This window comes from Panthera tigris, chromosome A1 (assembly GCF_018350195.1).
Source record: "Panthera tigris isolate Pti1 chromosome A1, P.tigris_Pti1_mat1.1, whole genome shotgun sequence".
NCBI lineage: Eukaryota > Metazoa > Chordata > Mammalia > Carnivora > Felidae > Panthera > Panthera tigris.
The window spans coordinates 116,009,789-116,031,443 of NC_056660.1; the positions used below are offsets into that span (position 1 = coordinate 116,009,789).

General features: G+C 34.8%; 1 protein-coding gene and 1 non-coding gene across 4 annotated transcripts in view; one reads left to right on the forward strand and one right to left on the reverse strand.

Annotated features, from left to right (window-relative positions):
• The window catches only part of ANKHD1 (ankyrin repeat and KH domain containing 1), a 130,362-nt gene that overhangs the window by 96,953 nt on the left and 11,754 nt on the right, over positions 1-21,655 (forward strand). For all 3 annotated transcript variants that reach the window (XM_042985305.1, XM_042985309.1, XM_042985307.1), the window contains 12 exons: positions 4,211-4,356; positions 4,507-4,618; positions 6,086-6,231; positions 6,748-6,890; positions 7,647-7,860; positions 9,639-9,814; positions 10,030-10,192; positions 12,401-12,496; positions 12,975-13,091; positions 18,182-18,356; positions 20,014-20,470; positions 20,950-21,096. In XM_042985305.1, the coding sequence (XP_042841239.1) occupies positions 4,211-4,356; positions 4,507-4,618; positions 6,086-6,231; positions 6,748-6,890; positions 7,647-7,860; positions 9,639-9,814; positions 10,030-10,192; positions 12,401-12,496; positions 12,975-13,091; positions 18,182-18,356; positions 20,014-20,470; positions 20,950-21,096 (2,092 nt within the window). The remainder of the gene's footprint in view (positions 1-4,210; positions 4,357-4,506; positions 4,619-6,085; positions 6,232-6,747; positions 6,891-7,646; positions 7,861-9,638; positions 9,815-10,029; positions 10,193-12,400; positions 12,497-12,974; positions 13,092-18,181; positions 18,357-20,013; positions 20,471-20,949; positions 21,097-21,655) is intronic.
• Positions 17,156-17,263, reverse strand: LOC122232227. Its single transcript, XR_006209576.1, has one exon. It is a non-coding gene; the product is annotated as a U6 spliceosomal RNA (small nuclear RNA).

Below are 21,655 nucleotides of genomic sequence, written 5' to 3' on the forward strand. Positions count from 1 at the left end.
GCCAACAGTCGCTTAACTCAAATGAACTTTGTGTCATTAGCATTGAGAGTTGTTATAAATTATGAATAAACTCTTAAGAGTTCATTTATAGTTCTAATTTCTAATCTAATATAAGCAGATATTTGAGTGTCAAGTACAAATATGAATAATAATAATGAAACCAAGCATATGGGAATAAAATTTTTACGACTTAGGATTCAATAAGTAGCATTATAATGTTTGTAATTACATACTCAGTTTGCAGTTATGAAACCCACATTACTGCTCAATCTAGCTTTGTTGTAACTTAGAACTTGTCTTTTTTTTTTTTTTTTTAAATAATGTAGAAACAGCTCTAAAAGGAACTTGAAAATATTAACTTTATGGTAGTATTTATGGGTGGTTCTTGTATGGGAGGTGAAATTTTATTTCATTCAACTATTTGTTAAATTGAAATGGTCTTTTATAAAGTTCAAAATATTTGTTTAGAAACATCTTTTATTTATATATGTTAATATAAACTATGAAAATTTAATTTCTGTTAGACATTAGTGATAGTTGGCCTATCATTTTGTACAATATTCTTTTATTAACAAGCTTGCACATATAAATCAACCAATAAATACAAAAGTTATCTTCATATAAAAATTTTCCATTTTTATGAAGGTTATCTGTTTTAAAATATATAGCAACAATTAAATTTCCTTTTTCAGTATGACAAACTTTCTCACTTAAAGTTAAAAAATGTTATTTTATTTTATTAAGTCCCGGTTTCTTTTAATTTTCTTTATTGAAGGTGAAAGAAATTAGACAAGGGTGGATTAGGTGAATACCTAATTCTACGATTGCATGCTATATTAATATATTAATAATGATTATAGATCAGGCCAAAGATGTAATTAATTTTACCCAAATTAAATCTAGTTCTCATCCCTTGTATTTAATAAAGGAGAGAATACTGTATATCTTACAGTTTTACTTTAGAGAATATCCATTAAATAATAGCAATAAATTTTGCTCTTTAAATATAGGAGTATTTTTTTCTTTATTGCTTGTATGGCAAAATATTTTCATGTAAATGAGTTGGTTAGATAAGTAATTTAGTAAGACGGTGACTTGATTAACTTAGTATTTTAGTGTATAGTCTTATATGTGTCATACTTGATATAGTCCCAGACAGAATGTACGTAAACTCTTGGTTGGGAGCATGGTTCTTCAGGTCCTTTCCTTGTAAAAATAAGTGTTGGGCTTTTAGAAGTTATCATAATGACAAGTGATTCTCAGTTCAAATGTATAGAACTAAGATTTAGAAATCTAAAATTCAAAATAGCTTTGACAATTGAGCATTTCTAGAAACATCTGGTAAAAATTTTATCATTAATATATAAAGATCAATTAAAAATCAAATAATATCAATTTATTCACATTTATTGAGCACTTACCATGTATTAAGCTCTGTGCTCAATGCTTTATATACATTATCTCATGGCTATTTATAATAATCTTATAAAATAGGTCCTTTTCCCACGTCTGTTTTTCTGTTGAAAAACTAAGACATATGGATATTAAGTTACTACTAGGTGCCAAGATTTAAACTCAGTTCAGCCATGTTTAAAAACCTTAAGTGTAATATGCATGCATCTGATTCATCTTGAAGTTCTGGATTTATCTTAAAGATATTTGTTATTTCCTTGGACTTCTAAAAAAATGAACAGTTTCCCTTATTTTTATATAAAGATTTTATATATATGTAAGGTTTTATATAGTTTTGTGGCTAGCGCATTGTTAGTGTTGTTGGCACCTTAATAGGTTCTCTTAAAACAAATTCTCGTTCAAAAGTATATTGCTTTAAGTAATCTTATAGTATAATCTTAAGAATAAAAAGGTACTTAGGAAATCCTCTTATTTTTGAGAGAATTTGCAATAAAATACCTTTAAATAATTTCTTCTAATGTTAATATTTTACTTATAGGCTTTTATTTATTTGTATATATTTACTAAAGTTACTGTTATATAAAACAGATTATGGTAATTTTCTAAACTCTCACAGCATAGTTTATGTACACGTAGTGTCTGAGATTTTTATATAGTAAAGTTTATTATTATCTTCCATATTGCCTACAAAACCATGTTAAATTTCATAAAGAATTAAGTAGAATATTGCAGTTAGTTCTTCTATCACCCCATTTTAGGATAGTGCATAAATTTAATTTGAATTGTATAGTGACTTTTGTGGCAGCAATCTGTATTAGTCATTTTCAGAGACATTTCATTCAGAGGTAGGAAACGTTTTAGGGTTTATGAAAATGTAATAGTCCTGGTGTAATTTTATGTTAATAATACCTTTATTCCACATGTACCTTTTTAAATCTTGCTACTTTCTAGTCTTCATTACTTTTCGTATGTAATTAATCCTATTAAAGTCACTTTTGTGGAATGTTTCTGATTGTCATTATTGCAAAGAGGAAAAAATGTTTCTAGGATAATATTGTACAAAAATGTATGATAGTTGATATAACAACACATTTTTGGTAATAGAGCTGTTAAATGCACAAAAGTATTTTTTAAAAACCATCTCTGTGAAGAAGTCTTTTTTGTATCACATCTGACATAGTGCTCTAATCAGTTATTTAAAAAAATTAAGAATCTGTTTTTCATAATAACAAAAGGAGATAACATGGATAGACAACATTAATAATGATAAAAAAAGTAGTTATGTTAGTAAGGTATATGTGATAATTATGAGACTACTGTTGAAAGCTTATTATTACAGAGAAGCTACATATTATTCCTTAGTGTCTTATTTTCTAGAGCTGTTTTCCAAACGTATCTGCTGTTTTGAGGAGGTATAGCAAAATACTATCTGCTTTTAATTCATTGATGACAAAAAATTTTTTTATTAAACTTTGTTTCCATTGTGCAAGTTCTTATATGTGAAACAAAAATACATAATAATTATTCCTATTCGTAACCATGATAGAAGCTATAGAAATTCATATGGCCAAGACAATTTTATATATATCGGTGGGGAGAAGAGCGGGACAGCTCAGGTAGAAATATATCTGAACATCTTAAGTTTGCAACTTATTTAAGAAGTAGTATACTAAACTTAGTCATTTTTTCTTGTGAATGGTATCCTTGATTAGGATCCAGTCATATCAAAATTCTAGAGACTAAACATTCTCCAGCATGTGAAATGATTACATTTTCTATTGAGACCTGTGTTTTTGATTTTTGGTCTAGGTAAGAGAAGGTTATTGTCATTACTGAAGCTTTGTCTTTTTTTTTTTTTTTTCATATTATTAATGGTTATATGTTTTTTTCTGAGTATTTTCTTTAGTGAGTAGTAATGTTCATATTTTTCAATACAGTGAACAATAGTACTGAAAGTCCTATAAAATATCTGATACTTACATTTATTGAGCACTTAACATGTGCCAAACACTGTGTGTTTTAAATGTTTTTTGTTCCTTACCTAGCAGACAACTCATAACATCCCTCTGAATAGGTCCCATTTCTCCCTCTGTGGGGTTAACACTGTCTCTTAAGAAACATAAGCAATATGCAGAGACATAAAGATAGAATGTAAGTTAACTCAGTTTTCAAACACCAGACTGATATCTCTAATAAAAGTTCCAATGTTCATTTTAAAAATAGTTTTATTTTCAGACATTGATGCATTTTAGCAAATTTTCAAAGTAAATATTGAATTTTAAAACATATTCTCTGCTATTTATGTGAGAAATATTTTAGTGTATTCTCTCCCCCCCCCTCTTTTTTTTTGTATTGTCTTTAGGATGTTTTTATCTAATTACCTTTTACAAACTAAGATACAAAATTTATTATTTATTGGAAACTACTTTTTCCCTATTGACAGCATAAAAGGCTATCATTTGTTGTATATTCACTAAATAATGGGCACCATGCTAGTAAGTACTTTACATGCATCATCTCAAGTGGTGTTTCCAACAATATTTCAAGGCAGGTACTATTATTATCATCCTCATTTTACATATGAGGAAAATTGAGACTCTCCGAGGTTAAATTACTTGCCTGAAATCAGAAAGTGGTGGCACTAGGATTTAAGCATAGGTCCGTTTGACTCCAAGCTTGTGATTTGACTACTACATTATATTCCTGCTATAAAATTTTCTGTTTTTTTGTGTTTTTCTGTATACAAATGACTTCATTCTTTCAAGTAGCATTCAGCAATGTGAATATTGTTTTTCAGCTGTGAGTAGCAGAGTGCCCACTGGTTCAAACAGTTCCTCTCAGACCACAGAATGTCTTACACCTGAACCCTGTTCACAGTCTCCAAGCAATGTGGCTTCCCAGTCTATGCCCCCTGTGTATCCTTCAGTTGACATTGATGCACATGTGAGTAGATTGCTTTATTTAAACTTATTTTGCAAATTCTGATTTTCTTTGGAAAAGAAAATTATTATACATTCATTGTACAAATAAGAATTATTTGCTCTTCAATTGATAATCCCGTTGTAAACAAAAACGAACCTTTTTTCCTTTTAGACTGAGAGCAATCATGACACAGCATTGACATTAGCTTGTGCAGGTGGCCACGAAGAACTTGTGTCTGTACTCATTGCACGAGATGCTAAAATTGAGCACAGAGACAAAAAAGGTAAGACATGTCAGTCAGAAGTAAAGCCTAAGAGTTTTTTCGTGTGTGTTTTTGTGTGTGTCTGCCTGTTTAGAAAATAATTGTTATTTTTTTTAATATTTATTTCTGAGAGAGAGAATGGGAGCGAGCAGGGGAGGGGCAGAGAGAGAGAGAGAGAGAGAGAGAGAGAGAGAGAGAAAGGGAAAGAGGATCTGAAGCAGGCCTCATGGCTGATATTAGCGAGCCTGATATGGGTCCCAGACTCACAAACCTTGAGAACATGACCTGAGCCAAAGTTGGACGCTTAGCTGACTGAGCCACCCAGGCACCCCAAAAACAATTATTTTTTTATTATCAATGAGTAGTTCCTAAACTATCTCAGTGAAAAGATGGAGAAGCAGGGGTACCTGGGCAGCAGCTCAGTCCGTTAAGTGTCTGACTCTTGATTTCAGCTTAGGTCATGATCTCATAGTTTGTGGGTTCGAGTCCTGCATCGGACTCTGGTCTGACAGTGTGAAGCCTGCTTGGGATTGTCTCTCTCTCTTTCTCTCTGCCCCTCCTGCTCTTGCACGTGTGTGTGTGTGCGCGTGCACGTGCGTGCGCTCACTCTCTCTCTCTCTCTGAAAATAAATAAATTTTTAAAGGTGGATATGCATATTTCAATTAGGAATATCCAGATTTGTTCATTTACAGAGCCAGATTATTCTCAAAATTTTTTTTAAATTAAGACTATATATCATGAGTGAAATACAGCAAGTTGTGGTTGCCTTTCTTTTTTTTTTTTTTGTAATTTTTTTTTAATGTTTATTTATTTTTGAGAGAGAGAGACAGAGCACAAGCGGGGGAGGGGCAGAGGGAGGGGGAGACACAGAATCTGAAGCAGCTTCGGGCTCTGAGCTGTCAGCACAGAGCCCGACGTGGGGCTCAAACTCACAAACCGTGAGATCATGACCTGAGCCGAAGTCGGACGCTCAACCGACTGAGCCACCCAGGCACCCCATGGTTGCCTTTCTTCTTAATCCAAAAGTATAATATCCAGAGCTCATTATGAGTATAAACTTTAGTAGTTTTGTTTGACTTAGCATTTAGTTTTTATCAGGTATTTTGGGGTTTTTGTCACTAACAAATGAGAGCTTAGAGCAATTTGTTAAATGGTTATAATTATCTACCTTAATGACCTTATTCTATTAAAATAATAGAAAACTGAGGGGCCCCTGGGTGGCTCAGTTGGTTAAGTGTCCGACTCTTGGTTTTGGCTCATGTCGTGATCTCACCATTCATGAGTTCAAACCTTGCATTGGGCTCTGCACTAACAGCCAGGAGCCTGCTTGGGATTTTCTCTCTTTCCCTCTGTCTCTGCCCCTCCCCTACTCACTCTCTCTCTCTCTCAAATAAATAAATAAACTTAAAAAAAATTTTAATAGAAAATTGAAAACAATGGCTCAATAAGCAAAAAAAACAAATTTGAGATTTTTATTTCTCCTTTAGGTTTCACACCACTGATCCTGGCAGCAACAGCAGGCCATGTTGGAGTTGTTGAAATCCTTTTGGATAAAGGTGGCGATATAGAAGCACAATCTGAACGAACTAAGGATACTCCACTTTCATTAGCATGTTCTGGTGGACGTCAGGAGGTGTGTTAATGTTAATTTTCACTTTGTAACCATTATGCTCGTATTTTAAATATGCATATACTAAGTAATTTAGCTACATGAATAAAACTTGCCTGTGTTTTGACATGTTCCATATACTAAGTTTAATGGGAGTAGTGAATCACCTTTCATAGAATCTGTTTCTTGCCGTTTAGGCAAAAAAATTTCTGTTTATCCTTACATTTATTGGGGGCTGAATGAACCATAATCCTAACACATATGAAATGCAAGTTCATCACTCAACAATTGACGAGTAGGAAGAGTAACATTTTAAAAATAAAAAAAGAGAGAGTAATATCTTGTTATTGTAATATAATTGGGATTTCAAAGCTCCAAATTCCTGATACGAAGTTTAATCCATTTCTCCAGTTGCTGATACTTGAATATCTAGGGCATAATTAAAATGCCAGATATTCAGGCAAGGAAGTTACAGGTTCCATTTCTCCGTGCTTCCTTCATTATAAGTTGAACACTTGTTTTTTATATTTTACTTTGTAGGTGGTAGACTTGCTGCTGGCTCGAGGTGCAAATAAAGAACACAGGAACGTGTCTGATTATACACCATTGAGTCTAGCTGCATCTGGAGGATATGTTAATATCATTAAGATCCTACTTAATGCTGGGGCGGAGATTAATTCAAGGTATGTATCTTCATTTTATTATTCATGATTAGTACATTACTACATTGGGGTTAAATGTCTTCCTCTATATATCTGGACAGATACCACTTTTAATTAAGATAGTAATAAAATCAAGTATACTTTAACTAAAAGTGAAAATTTTTTTTAAAGATTGTATTAAAGTTACAAGATCAACAATTATTCCTGTAATGTGCTTATAAGTAGTCACAGCTTACTTCAAAATGCTAACATGGCTATTTTTAGAGAGGTGTCATCTCGGAAAGTACTTCATTATGTGTAGTTGGAAATTTATAACCTCTAAATAGGGGTTATCTTTTACATTGTGTAATTTTCCAGGGTGCCTGGGTGGTTCAGTCAGTTAAGCATCTGACTCTTGATCTCAGCTCAGGTCATGATCTCATGGTTCATGAGTTTGAGCCCTGCATTGGGTTCTATGCTGATAGCATGGATCCTGCTTGGGATTCTCTCTCTCCTTCTCTCTCATACACTCTCCCCCCCCCCCCGCCCTTCCCCCCATGCTGTCACTCTCTCAAAATAAATAAACAAACAATAAATAATATTAATGTATAAATAAATAAATAAATAAATAAATAGATTTTCCTATTCCTAATTAGTAGTCTACACAAATAAAATTTACACTGGTGTTAGAAACCTTTCTTTTTACTGAATCATTTTCATCTTTTATATTCTCTATGCTTTTTAAAATGCAATAGGCAACATATTACCTTAAGTTTCTAAGCACATTTCTCCCTTTAGGACTGGGAGTAAACTGGGTATTTCTCCCCTGATGTTGGCTGCCATGAATGGACACGTTCCTGCAGTGAAACTGCTGCTTGATATGGGTTCAGACATTAATGCCCAAATAGAGACCAATCGGAACACGGCTCTTACTTTGGCCTGTTTTCAAGGCCGAGCAGAAGTCGTGAGTTTGCTTCTGGACCGAAAAGCCAATGTTGAACATAGGGCAAAGGTAAGAATTTTATAACTTGTCAACTACTTCAGGTATATTTCTAGTGTAAAAAGTGTGGCATTTCGGGGCACTGGACTGGCTCAGTTGGTGTAGTGTGGGACTCTTGATTTTGGAGCTCTGAGTTCAAGCCCCACATTGGGTGTAGAGATTACTTAAAAATAAAGTCTTAAAAAAAATATATCGCTTTTCAACTCCAATTGTGCTATTTTAAATTGTTGTAAGTTAAAACTGACAACCCAAGGCAGGACCAGGGAACTGTGCTGTATACAGTGGTCAGTGACACAATATCATCATTTGTGACTTTTATTAAGAACAATGAAGAAAGTAGAATCACATTTTCCAACCTCAACCTTAAGTAGCTCTCTATGAATCTTCCAGTTTGCAATTTTGACTGTAATAAGATTTTGTAGTGATTGTTTTGTAGAGTTCTTTTTTTTTAATTTCTTAGGTAACTTCTACTCCCAACATTAGGTTTGAACCCACGACCCTGAGATCAAGAGTTGTATATTCTACCAACTAAGCCAGCCAGGTGTCCCATATAGAGTCCTTTAATGTAGATTTTTAAAGAACTGCATGGATTATAAAATTAAGACAGCTAAAATCTAATCTGATCGTGACAGATTCTGACAATTTCATGAGTGTTTGGCATTTAGAAAGGAGTTAGTATCTCGGCGTTTTTAATTGCTGTGCTTGGAATTATTAGAAACTTACAACCCTAGAAAAGCGTAGCTTATATAGAATTCATTATAATCACACAACGAATGGCCAAATTTTTAGTCATTTCAAATTTGAAAGGTCTGAATGAAATTCTCATATTGTCTCTCTGAACTGCATTAGTTATGTTTCTTAAAATTTAATGCAACATTTACATTTTTTTAATCTATGAAATTAGGGAGTGGAGTTTTCCTCAAATTTTTCATAGCACAAAGAAAAATGAGCCTTTCCTGCTGTCCAGTTTATCTTTTTGTATTATGCGTATTTAGTGTTGTCCAATTATCTATTAGATGTCCTAGAGAAACCCGTATTACTTTGGAAATGATACCAGTAGGAAATGTCTCTTGGCAAATATTTTGAAGACTAATGAGCAAAAGACACATATACATAAAATTTAAGAAGTGCTATTTTAATCTACTTTTCCCAAGGTTGAATAGGATTAAAGGAATCTATCCAGAGTTATTTAGCAAACTAACATTCTCAGTTAGATATTTTAAACAAAATTTTCCCAGGGTGCCTGGGTGGCTCAGTTGGTTAAGTGTCCCACTTTGGCTCAGGTCATGATCTCACGGTTCATGAGTCAGAACCCTGCGTCAGGCCCTGTGCTGACAGCTCAGAGTCTGGAGCCTGGTTCAAATTCTGTGTCTCCCTCTCTCTCTGCCCCTCCCCCACTCATATTCTGTCTTTCTCAAAAATAAAAAAATTTAAAAAAACATTAAACAGAATTTTCCCATTGAACAGTGATGTGCCTTATTTAATTTTCTTTTTATTCATTTTTCATTATCTGTAGTCATTGTGCAGAGAAGTTACTGTCTCATGTATAAATTTATAACAGTATAGAAGTTACGAAATTGTTTTTTTATGAGTTGGAATGAGTGAGTTCATTCCAGCATGTCTGACTCAATTCAACAATTTTCACTTGTAGTTTAGTGAAATTGAAGACTGAATACTGCTTAGTTCTTTTATGAGAGAAAATCAGAAATAGAGTCGACTTATAAGTCAGTTGTTTTAGTCTGTTAAGATAATTGTATTCATTTACTTGCATAAATTTTTGGTTTAAACAGACTGGTCTTACCCCCTTGATGGAAGCTGCTTCTGGAGGATATGCAGAGGTTGGAAGAGTTCTCCTTGATAAAGGAGCAGATGTCAATGCCCCTCCTGTGCCTTCCTCAAGAGATACTGCTCTCACAATAGCAGCAGATAAAGGTCACTACAAATTTTGTGAGCTCCTGATTAATAGGTGGGTAAATTTTATATTTACATATAGGAGTTTTTGTGATCCTTTTTACTTTTCAGCACCTTTACAATTAATCAGATTGTTTTTACTTTATTGGCATTTTAAAGAATGGATTATTTGTATGCTATTTTATAGAAGATAAAAGACAAATAGAGGAAATAGAAAGTCACCCTCTTCTCACAGGATACAAACTATACTAACATTCTTTGACTTTATAGGGGAGCCCATATTGATGTTCGAAACAAGAAGGGAAACACACCACTTTGGCTGGCCTCCAATGGTGGTCACTTTGATGTGGTGCAATTGCTAGTCCAAGCAGGTGCCGATGTGGATGCAGCAGATAACCGGAAGATCACACCTCTTATGTCAGCATTTCGCAAGGTAATTTTATGTGGGGGAAGAAAGCTAAATGCAATCATTTTTAACTAATTCTAAGTTGAAACCATGTGAGAAAAATGAATTGCTCTTGGAGAATAGACTGCATTTCCATACATAAATCACTGCTATCTTTCCACTCTTTTTGTGGCCAAATCTCAGAGCTACGTGGTAGCTCACCATGAGCAACTTTGTTTGTAAAGCACTTGGCATCTTGACTAGTTTTGTCGTGTACGCAAAACACGAGATTTAAGTATGCGGGTGAATGTCTTCTCTACCTAAAAAGGAACAAAAAGGAATGGTCTCTTTCATAAAAACTTACTATGTCTCGTATGTATGTTAAAGCTTGCTTGTCTGCTATATTTTTAAAAGCTTTCCCACTACAATTATGGTAAAGTATAAACCACTTACCATGGCTTACAAAGCCCTGCAGGATGTGGTTCATGCCCACAGCCCCATAGCAGTCATTTTTGCTACCCTTCACCTTTGCTCACTACACTTTAGCTGCTGGCCTAGAATGCACTATATTTTTAACTGCCAGAGGGCCTTTGCTATGAGTTTTCTCTCCCTTGCTCTTCACTGGCTCACTTCTGCTCATCTTTTAGCTCCAATTTTATTTTATTTTATTTTATTTTATTTTATTTTATTTTATTTTATTTTATTTTATTTTATTTATTTTTTAAAGCTGATTCATTTATTTTGAGAGAGAGAGAGTACACATGCATGAGTGCAAATGGGGAAAGGGCAGAGAGAGAGAGAGAGAGAATCCCGAGCAGACTCCGTGGTATCAGTGCAGAGCCCACTGAGGGGCTCAATCTCACAAATCGTGAGATCATGACCTGAGCCACCAAATCAAGGGTTGGAAGCTTAACTGACTGAGCCACCCAGGTGCCCCAGCTCCCATTGTATATGTCACTACTTAGAGAGTCCTTCCCTAACACTCAGTCTGAAAAGGTCCTCTTGCTCTTTTTTATAGTACCCTATTATTTTCCTTATACCAATTTGTAATTATACATTCAAATATGTATTTACTTTTTTAAAGCTTATTTCCCCAGTTAGACTGGAAGATCCAGGAAGACCAAGCTTTATGAATATCACTCTTTATGCACATTGTTTAGCATAGTGCCCAACACATATTAGGCAGTCACTAAATAGCTATTGAATGAGAATGGTGTAAGTTTTAGGCCTTACAAAAAAAATCTTAGGGGCGCCTGGCTGGCTCTGTCAGTGGAACATGCGACTCTTGAATCTAGGATTATATGTTTGAGCTCCATGTTTGGTGTAGGGATTACTTAAAAAATAAAATCTTCTAAAAAAATCTTAAGGGTGGGGGAGAGGGGAAAGTGGATAATGAGCACTGGGGAGGGCATTTGTTGGGATGAGCACTGGGTGTTGTATAGAAACCAAACTGATAATAAATTATATTTTTTAAAAATCTTAAAATATTTTCTAGACTTAATTCTTTAAGTTTTTGCCCTTTCCTTTTAATTGAGGCATCATTTACATATAGTGAAATATACAAACCAAAGGTGCATAGTTTAATGAGTTTTGATAACTGTATACACCTGGGTAACCCACACCCCATAAATTCATAAAATACTTCTGTAATCCTAGAAAGTTCCATCATGCCCATTCTCAATGAATTTCCTGCCGTAGAGACAACGACTTTTCTGATTTTTGTCACCATCAGACTAATTCTGGAAGATGTTTTAGAACTTGGTAGGAAGGAAAACTATGCAAGTTTGGTTATATTGAGGTAGATGATAGTTAGAATTAATTATAGATCATTCACCTCTGATCATAGCATTTAGAAAACATTTTCCCTAGATTCAAGTCATGGGTCTCAGATAATTGTGAGAATCTACCTTGTTTATTAAGATGGACCCAAAATAATATTTTGCAAGGTAGAACATCTCTCTGTTTTAGGACCTATTTCCTTTTTAAATAAAGGTTCATTTCACACTGCCAATTTTTATTAATACATTTATTCTAGGAAACACTTGTTTTCTACAAAAGTTTTTCTATTTTCAATGGGAAATGCTAAGTTAAATTTAGGAGAAATACCTGGGCATGTTGTTTTTATTTTCATAATTTCAATTTTAAGTTTAGTAAATGATCTGGAAGTATCTTTATACCTTTTACTCTTAAGTTTTTAAGCATATGAGCAAATTTTCAAGGAATTCTTCTGTGCATTTTTTGTTGTACTTCTCACAGGGTCATGTGAAAGTTGTTCAGTATTTGGTGAAGGAAGTCAATCAGTTCCCTTCTGATATTGAATGCATGCGATACATAGCAACAATTACAGATAAGGTAGGTTCACTAGAACATTGAAACACATTTGTGTTCTTTGTGGAATTAGATGCCAAAGTGTGCAATTAGCAACCTTTGTTTTGTCCTCTGTGACACCGATCACCTCATCTGTCTGTGCTTTAGTTTCTCTATTTGCAAATGAAGAATGGATATAATAATTTTGATAAATTATTTTGAGGATTCCTTCCTGTTATGGACTATAATTACAGTGAATGCAGCTAAAATTTATAACTAGACTGTTACCTTGATTAGAATTAGTTTGTATTCTCTAAGAATACAAACTTTAAGAAATAGTGATTTTTTTTTTTTTTTCATGAAGATTGATACATGACTACACTCAAAGGATTGCTTATATTTGGCTCAATGAATTTCAGTTGTTTGGGCTTTATGCCCTGGACTTCAGTGTGCTTATCAACTCAAGTTTTATTTGGCCTGTTTCTATGTTCCTATATTTATATTATTCCATTTTCCACTGTAGGAACTCTTAAAAAAATGTCACCAGTGTGTTGAGACAATTGTGAAGGCTAAAGACCAACAGGCTGCAGAAGCAAATAAGAATGCAAGTATTCTTTTGAAAGAGCTTGATCTGGAAAAGGTGAGTAAGAAAAATAATTTTTCTTATGAGAAATTGTTGAGGGGGTGTGGGAGGGAGGATGGGCTAAATGTGTGAGGAGCACTAAGGAATCTACTCCTAAAATCATTGTTGCACTATATGCTAACTAATTTGGATGTAAATTTTTTTTTTTTAATAATTTTTTTTTTTAATGTTTATTTTTGAGACAGAGAGAGACAGAGCATGAACGGGGGAGGGGCAGAGAGAGAGGGAGACACAGAATCGGAAGCAGGCTCCAGGCTCTGAGCCATCAGCCCAGAGCCCGATGCGGGGCTCGAACCCACAGACCGTGAGATCATGACCTAAGCTGAAGTCGGACGCTTAACCGACTGAGCCACCCAGGCGCCCCTGGATGTAAATTTTTAAAATGAAAAAAAAAAGAGAAATTGTTGAGGGGCGCCTGGGTGGCTCAGTCGGTTAAGCGTCAGACTCTGGATTTCGGCTCAGGTCATGATTTCACAGTTTGTGAGATCGAGTCCCACATCCGGCTCCACACTATCAGTGCGGGATTCTCTGTCTTCTCTCTCTGGCCCTTCCCCCCTCTTGCTCAAAATTAAACAAAGTAAAAAAAAAGAAATTGTTGAAAATTTGTTGTAATAAATTTACCCTCCTTATGACCAATAACCTTCGTATCTCTTTCAAAGGAAATGATTAATAGACTGTTAAATTACCATCACTTTTTTTTATTTTGACCTCTTGTTCTTAAAAAATATTTTGAGCCATAAAAGTGAGAGACTAGTTTTCAAGCAGATCACAGTTTACCAAATAACATTACTACCTAAATGATTCTAACATTAGTATTAGAAAATATTTAGTAAAGCATTAGAAACCTTTTGCTAATTATAATATTTATGCTATAAGTGTTTTATTAGATCCTCACTTAAAGAGTAAGTGTCTGAGGGATGCCTGGGTGGCTCATTTGGTTAGGCGTCTTACTCTTGATTTTGACTCCGGTCATGGTCTCCCAGTTGGTGAGATTAAGCACCTCTCTAGCTCAGTGCTAGCAGCGCAGAGCCTGCTTGGGATTCTCTGTCTCCTTTCTCTGCCCCTTTGCTGCTTGTGCTCCCTCTCAAAAATAAATAAATAAAACACTTTAAAAAAAAGAGTAAGGGTCTGATATCCTAGGATGTATGGTATAATGGAAAAGGTTTCAAAAACAAGATTGCTTACATGAAGTTCAGTCTGCTTACCTGGAAAGTGAGGGTGTTGCTATTCAATGCAGAAGTTGCATTAAAAGAACAAATAACATGCCCAAGTAGAATTATTTTAAGAAGGCAAGAGATAGCTTAACATGAAGATATTTTGTTGATGATTAAAAGAAAAAATATATGATTATTTTGACAGATGCTAAAATTTTGAAACCAATTCTTAGTTTAAAATTAAAAACAAAAGCAAAAACAAAAAAAAACCTTATAAGACCAGAAGAACAGGTCACTTACAAATCAATGAGAAAAACATAACTTGCCCAGAATAAAAAATGTTCCTGTGAATGGGTAGTTCACAGAAAAAGAAATACAAATGTTCAATAATTTTTTTTTTTTTTAAGCAGATTGGCAAAGCTTAAACTTTAAAGATTTGGGGGTCGCCTGGGTGGCTTAGTCGGTTAAGCGTCCGACTTCAGCTCAGGTCATGATCTCGTGGTTTGTGAGTTCAAGCCCCACGTCGGGCTCTGTACTGACAGCTCGAGCCTGGAGCCTGTTTCAGATTCTATGTTTCCCTGTCTATCTGCCCCTCCCCCACTCACGCTTTGCCTCTCTCTGTCTCTGAAAAATGAATACACCTTAAAAAAAACTTAAAGATTTGGTAATAGCTACTGATGGCAAAGGTGTGGATAGATTAGCACTCTAGCGAATGATTTTTGTTGTATGGTAAAAATTGCTATGACTATTAATGGAAATGCTTTCACAAATAAATTAAAAGGGTGGTTACCCTTATTCAGCTATTCCACTTGCATAAATTTAGCCTCAGGTAAATAATTAGACAAATGCTCGAAGATGTGAACTTACAAGGACATTCATTGCTGATAACAGGGGGAAACGTGTAAACCTTAAAGTCTTATCATTAGAAAATTAAAATTTAGCACCTCCATGATAAAGTTGATTACAGGTAAGATCAGAAGGGAAAAAAAGTTATATTCATTTTAAAATAAAGTGAAGTTCATAGTTAGATGATTACTAAGGTAGTTTTCATGTCTATAATTTTGATTTTTGTGTAACTTCTCAGGGATGTGGTCAGCAGTTCCCTAAATAGGTAGCCAGTTTGTTCTTATGCCAACAGAGTGATAAAATTCCATATTTAGCTAAATGTGCAATGTCTTCTTTCACTCGTTTCTCATTTATGTAGGAGATTGGCAAACTTTTTCTATAAAATGTCGAATAGTAAATATTTTAGGTTTTGCAGGCCATATGGTGTCTGTCATACGTCCTCATCTCTGCCATCAGAGCACAAAAGCAGCCATAGGCAATAGGTAAATGAACAAGCATGGCTGTGTTCCAATAGAACTTTATTTATGAACACTGGAATTTGAATTTTGTATAATTTCCAAGTGTCACGAAATAGTCTTTTTATTTGTTTCAACCATTTAAAATATCAAAGTCAGTCTTAGATTTTAGGCCATCAAACATAGCAGACTGGATTTGGTATTCAGGCCATAGTTTGCCAACCTCTCATTTAGGTAAATCAAAGAGTAATCAATTTATGCCTCAAAATGATAAATTATAGTTTTGAGGAAAATGCTTTACCTGTTTACCATAGAAGAACGAATAACTTGATGTGTTTCAAACTCTCATCATGATGCTAGGCAACTTACTACCATGTTTTCCTTTCCGAAAAAAAAGACATTTTATAGTACTAATCACAGCAAAATCTAAAAGTGATCAGAATTCTGTATGTGGCTTAAAAATTTCTATAAGGTAGAAAAAAATAATTTTTACAATAGATTCTGGTTAATATTTTTAAAGTGAAATGTTTTAGAATTTTATAAAGATCATGATAGCTGAATTTTAGTCAAATAAACAGATACTGCATATGTGTACATTCAATTCATCTATCATACAATTCACCCATTTAAAGTATACAATTGAGGGGTGCCTGGGTGGCTCAATCAGTTAAGTGTCCCAACTCGGTTTTCGGCTCAGGTCATGATCTCACAGCTCATGAGTTTGAGCCCCACATCCGGCTCTGTGCTGACAGCGCAGTGCCTGCTTGGGATTCTCTATGTCCCTCTTTTCTTGCGCCTCCTCTGCTCTCTCTCTCTTTCCCTCTCTCTCTCTCTCTCTCTCTCTCTCTCTCTCTGTCTCTCAAAAACAAATAAACATTAATATATAAATAAATAAGTAAATAAATAAACAAAGTGTACGATTGAAGTGTGCCTGGCTAGCTCAGTCAGTAGGCATACAACTCTAGATCTTGAGGTTGTAAATTCAAGCCCCATGTTGGGTGCAAAGATTACTTCAAAAACTAAAATAGAAAAAGTATTTTAAAATAGAGTATACAATTCAGTGGCTTTTAGCATATTCAGAGTTGTGCATTGTTCACCACAGCCAATTTTAGAATATTTTTATTGTCCTGGAAAGAAACCCTACACCCGTTAAGTGTCACTCACTTTATTCAATCTCTCCATCTTAGGTAACCACTAATCTGCTTTTTGTCTTTATGGATCTGCCTATTCTGGACATTACACATAAATGGAATCATGCGGTATATGTTCCTCTGAGACTGGCTTCTTTCACTTCATAATGTTTTCAAGTTTCAACCATGTTGTCACATATATCAATACTTAATTTGGTTTTATTCCTAAATAATATCCCATATCTCTGTCTCTCTCTAGCACACTCTCTCTCTTTCCCTCCACTCTCTCCCTCTCTGTCTCTCTCTCTCTCTCTCTCTCTCTCTCACACACACGTGCACACATACACACCCATACATCCATTCATTAGGCGATGGATATTCAGGCTGTTTCTACTACATAGGTATGTAAGTTTTTCTTTCTTTCTTTCTCTTTCTTTCTTTCTTTCTTTCTTTCTTTCTTTCTTTCTTTCTGTTTTTTAAATATGGATCACTTCATGAGTTTGCATGCTATCCTTGCGCAGGGGCCATGCTCATCTTTGTATTGTTAGAGGGTTTTTAGTGTTATGTGCTACCAAAGCAAGCACAGTGTTCAAGTTTTTGTATGAATGTGTTTTCATTTCTCTTGGGTATATGTATATCTAGGAATGGCATTGCTAGAGCATGTGGTAATTCTATTTGAGGAGCTGCCAGATTGTTTTCCAAAGCAGCTGCACCATTTTATGTTCCTACCAGCAAGTGTTTGAAGGTTTTAATGTCTCCATACCCTCACCGCTATTTGGTATTATCTGTCTTTTTGAGTATAGCCATCTAGTGGGTATGGAGTGGGTATCTTATTGTGATTTTGATTTGCTTTTCCTTGATGTCTAGTAGATATTGAGCAACTGTCTTCATATGCTTTGGCTACTCATATGTTCTTTAGGAAAATGTCTGTTCAGGTCCTTTGTGTATTTTTGAATTGAGTTATATTTGTCTTTTTATTACTGTGTCATAAGAGTTCTTTATCCTTGATACAAATCCCTTACCAGATGTATGATTTGCAAAAAAAAAATTTTCCCATTTTATAGGTTGTATTTCTACTCTGTTGATGGGTCCTTTGAAGCACAAAAACTTTTAACTTTGATGGCGTCTAGCTTATCTATATTTTTCTTTTGGTGCTTTTATAAGTGTGTTTTAACACTGGTCTCCATGGGAAGCCTCGTGTCATAAGCAAAAATACCCATTCTTTATTGTATTTTATTTTTTTACTGTTCATTTCTTTATTTTGAGAGAGAGAGAGAGAGAAAGAGCATGAACCAGGGAGGGGCAGAGAGAGGGGGAGACAGAGAATCCCAAGCAGGCCCTCTGCTTTCAGCATGAACCCAGACACAGGGGCTCAAACCACAAACTATGAGATCATGACCTGAGCTGAAATCAACAGTTGGAGCCACCCGGGTTCCCCACCCATTCTTTATTTTAAATAATTGTATTATGGGTGAAATGATACACCTGCACTTAATTTTCAGTCAAGAGAGGAGAGCAGAAAGCAGGCTCTTGCAGCTAAAAGAGAAAAAAGGAAAGAAAAGAGAAAAAAGAAAAAAGAGGAGCAGAAAAGGAAACAGGAAGAAGATGAGGAAAACAAACCTAAGGAGAATTCAGAACTACCAGAGGATGAAGATGAAGAGGAGAATGATGAAGATGGTAAGAAATGACTTTTTCAAATTAATGATAAAAATCTGTTCATCAACTTCATTTTGAGTACTTTTTACTCTAATTAATTCTAGTTAGATATTCATTATTTTAATCTGGAATTGACAACTGGCTTTCATAGTAAATATTTCTAAATAATTTACATTGTAAAGTGATAGAAACAGAAAGGGTAAAGGCAAGCATGTTATTTGAAGTTTCAGTTGTAATTTAAGTCCCTTTGTAAAACATCATGTATGTCCTACGTGTAATACAGTAAAGAGATTTGCCAGCTTCTGTTCAGGTTCTTCCCTACCCTTTCCTCCTCCATTTGGAAACTGGGGAGAGATCCAGTTCCTCAGTAAATTTTGAGCTAAGACTTGGGCCCAAAGCTATACAGGTTCATTATTCTCAGAGTTGTTTTTTGTACATTCTAGTAGTGTTTGTAATAGGCAAATAATTGTTCTCTATTTGAATTCTAATTCTAAAATACTATGTGAAAATTTCCCTGAATTTAAAATTTTTAATTAAATTCCTGTTTGTTAATATACAGTGTAATATTAGTTCCAGATATACAATTTAGTGATTGAACACTTCCACACATTACCTGGGGCTCATCACAACAAGTGCACTCTTTAATCCCCATCACCCATTTACCACATCCCCCCACCACCTTCCCTCATTGACCTCCCCTCTGGTAACCATCAGTTTGTTCTCTGTAGTTAAGAGTCTGTTTCTCGGTTTGCCTCTCTTTTTTTCCCTATGCTCATTTGTTTTGTTTCTTAAACTCCACATATAAGTGAAATCATATGGTATTCGTGTTTCTGTGACTTAGCATAATACTCTCTAGCTACTAATTCAAAGAGATCCATGCACCCCAGTGTTTACAGCAGCATTATCTACAGTAGTCAGACTAAAAATTTCCCTGAATTCAAACAGTATTGTGAGTTTTGGTTAACTCGTGAGACTAACACCTCAGATCTTAAGAATGTTATGGTACATGGATGGAACTGGAGAGCGTTATGCTAAGTGAAATAAGTCCTACAGAGAAAGACAGATACCATATGTGTTCACTCTTATGTGGATCCTGAGAAACTTAACAGGAACCCATGGGGGAGGGGAAGGAAAAAAAAAAAAAAGAGGTTAGAGAAGGAGGGAGCCAAAACATAAGAGACTCTTAAAAACTGAGAACAAACTGAGGGTTGATGGGGGGTGGGTGATGGGCATTGAGGAGGGCACCTGTTGGGATGAGCACTGGGTGTTGTATGGAAACCAATTTGACAATAAATTTCATATTTAAAAAAAAAAGAATGTTATGGTATAAGAGGCACCTGGCCCACTCAGTCGGAAGAGCATGCAACTCTTGATCTCAGGGCTATCAGTTCGAGCCCCACGTTGTGTGTAGAGATTACTTAAATACATAAATAAAAACTTAAAAAAAAAAAAAAAGAATGTTATAGTGTGAATGTTTTATACCAAGTTACACATCAAAATATGATATAGTGCTTTTGTTCTAACAACAATAAAGATTTCTTTATTTACTAGTGAATACTGATGAAAGGAAAATATGACTTAAGGAAGTGAATTACTCTGAATTATTATGTATATCTTGTCACAACTTGTTCTGAGTTCTGTGCTCTCAGTGTGATTTTTATCCTTTTGCTAATTTCAGTGGAGCAAGAAGTTCCCATAGACCCTCCTAGTGCAACCACCACCACCACCATTGGAATCTCTGCAACATCTGCCACATTTACAAACGTGTTTGGGAAAAAAAGGGCCAATGTGGTGACGACCCCCAGCACCAATCGGAAAAATAAGAAGAACAAAACAAAGGAGACCCCTCCCACTGCACATTTAATATTACCAGAACAACACATACCCTTGGCACAGCAGAAAGCTGATAAAAATAAAATAAACGGAGAACCCAGAGGTGGTGGTACAGGTGGGAATAGTGACTCCGACAACTTGGACAGCACAGACTGCAACAGTGAGAGTAGCAGCGGCGGTAAAAGCCAAGAGTTCAATTTCACCATGGATGTGAATTCCTCCAGTGATAGGAGATACCCATCACTTCTTCTCCATTCCCAAGAAGAAAAGACAAGTAATGCCACTTCCAAAACTCAAACACGGTAAATTTTTCTGATTTGTTCACTCTCCATCCACCTTTCCTTTCTCGTGCCTGGCGCAAGAATTTAAAGTACATTTTTTAGCACAAATTACGTTACACAATGTAAGGCTACCACCTTGCCTGACTGCAGTATTCAAACCTGAAATTCACTAATATCCTAATCATGTGCACGTTATGAAGTGAGATTTTTAGAGATGTTTATGATTCAATTTTGAAGCTGAAAAAGTTAGCATACCTTGATTTTATTTTAAATGTGTCATTTTTATTGATCGTAGCCCAACTTTGAGCTTCTGAGTCCATTTAAATACTAAAGTAGATGATGAACTCTTTGTCCTATTTCTGCCTTTCCGAATTGTTGATAATTTGATGTGCCAAATTTTAATTCAAATATTTCAATGTAACTTTGTGTATAAATGAATAGTCTCTTGAGTTTCTATCTTAAAATGTGTTTTATTGGACTTGATAATTCTTTCTTCTCAGACTTGAAAGTGAAACAAATACTAATTCCTTATCAACAAGCTATAAGTCAGTGCCATTGCCATTAAGTTCTCCTAACATAAAGCTGAATCTGACTAGCCCCAAAAGGGGACAGAAAAGAGAAGAAGGGTGGAAAGAAGTTGTACGAAGGTAAGTAGAAATTAGTCTTATCTTTTTAACTTTCATAGACCATGTAAGTTCTATCTAATGAGGTAGTTACCCAGTTAATTAGTGAATCATTTGAATGTGGTTATTATTTGTGCCACACTAAATCCAGAGTAGGCGAAAGTAAAATGAGAAGCCATATGTAAATTTTGCATATATATCTTATATGACACAAAAAAATGTTGGCTTTACAATAACAAAAAATGTTTTATTAAAACTTAACATCTACAGATGTTTCCAGATACACCATACAAAATGGTCACAAGCTTGTTACAGGGAAGATTCTACGTTTGACAGGAAAATCACAATGTTATTAGTGAGGACTACAAGGTTTGTTTAATGATCCCATTTTGGTTCAAACAATCAAATTTATCTGTATACAGTGTTTAAATAAAGTTAGGCTTCACTAGAGAACCACATATCCTAAAGAACTGGCTAGCTGCTATTAACTAGTGCAGTTGCTATCCCGATAAGGGGGAAAAAGAGCCCATAAAATTAAAATAAAACTACCTTCACCCTCAAAAAAGAAAGAAAGAAAAGGAAA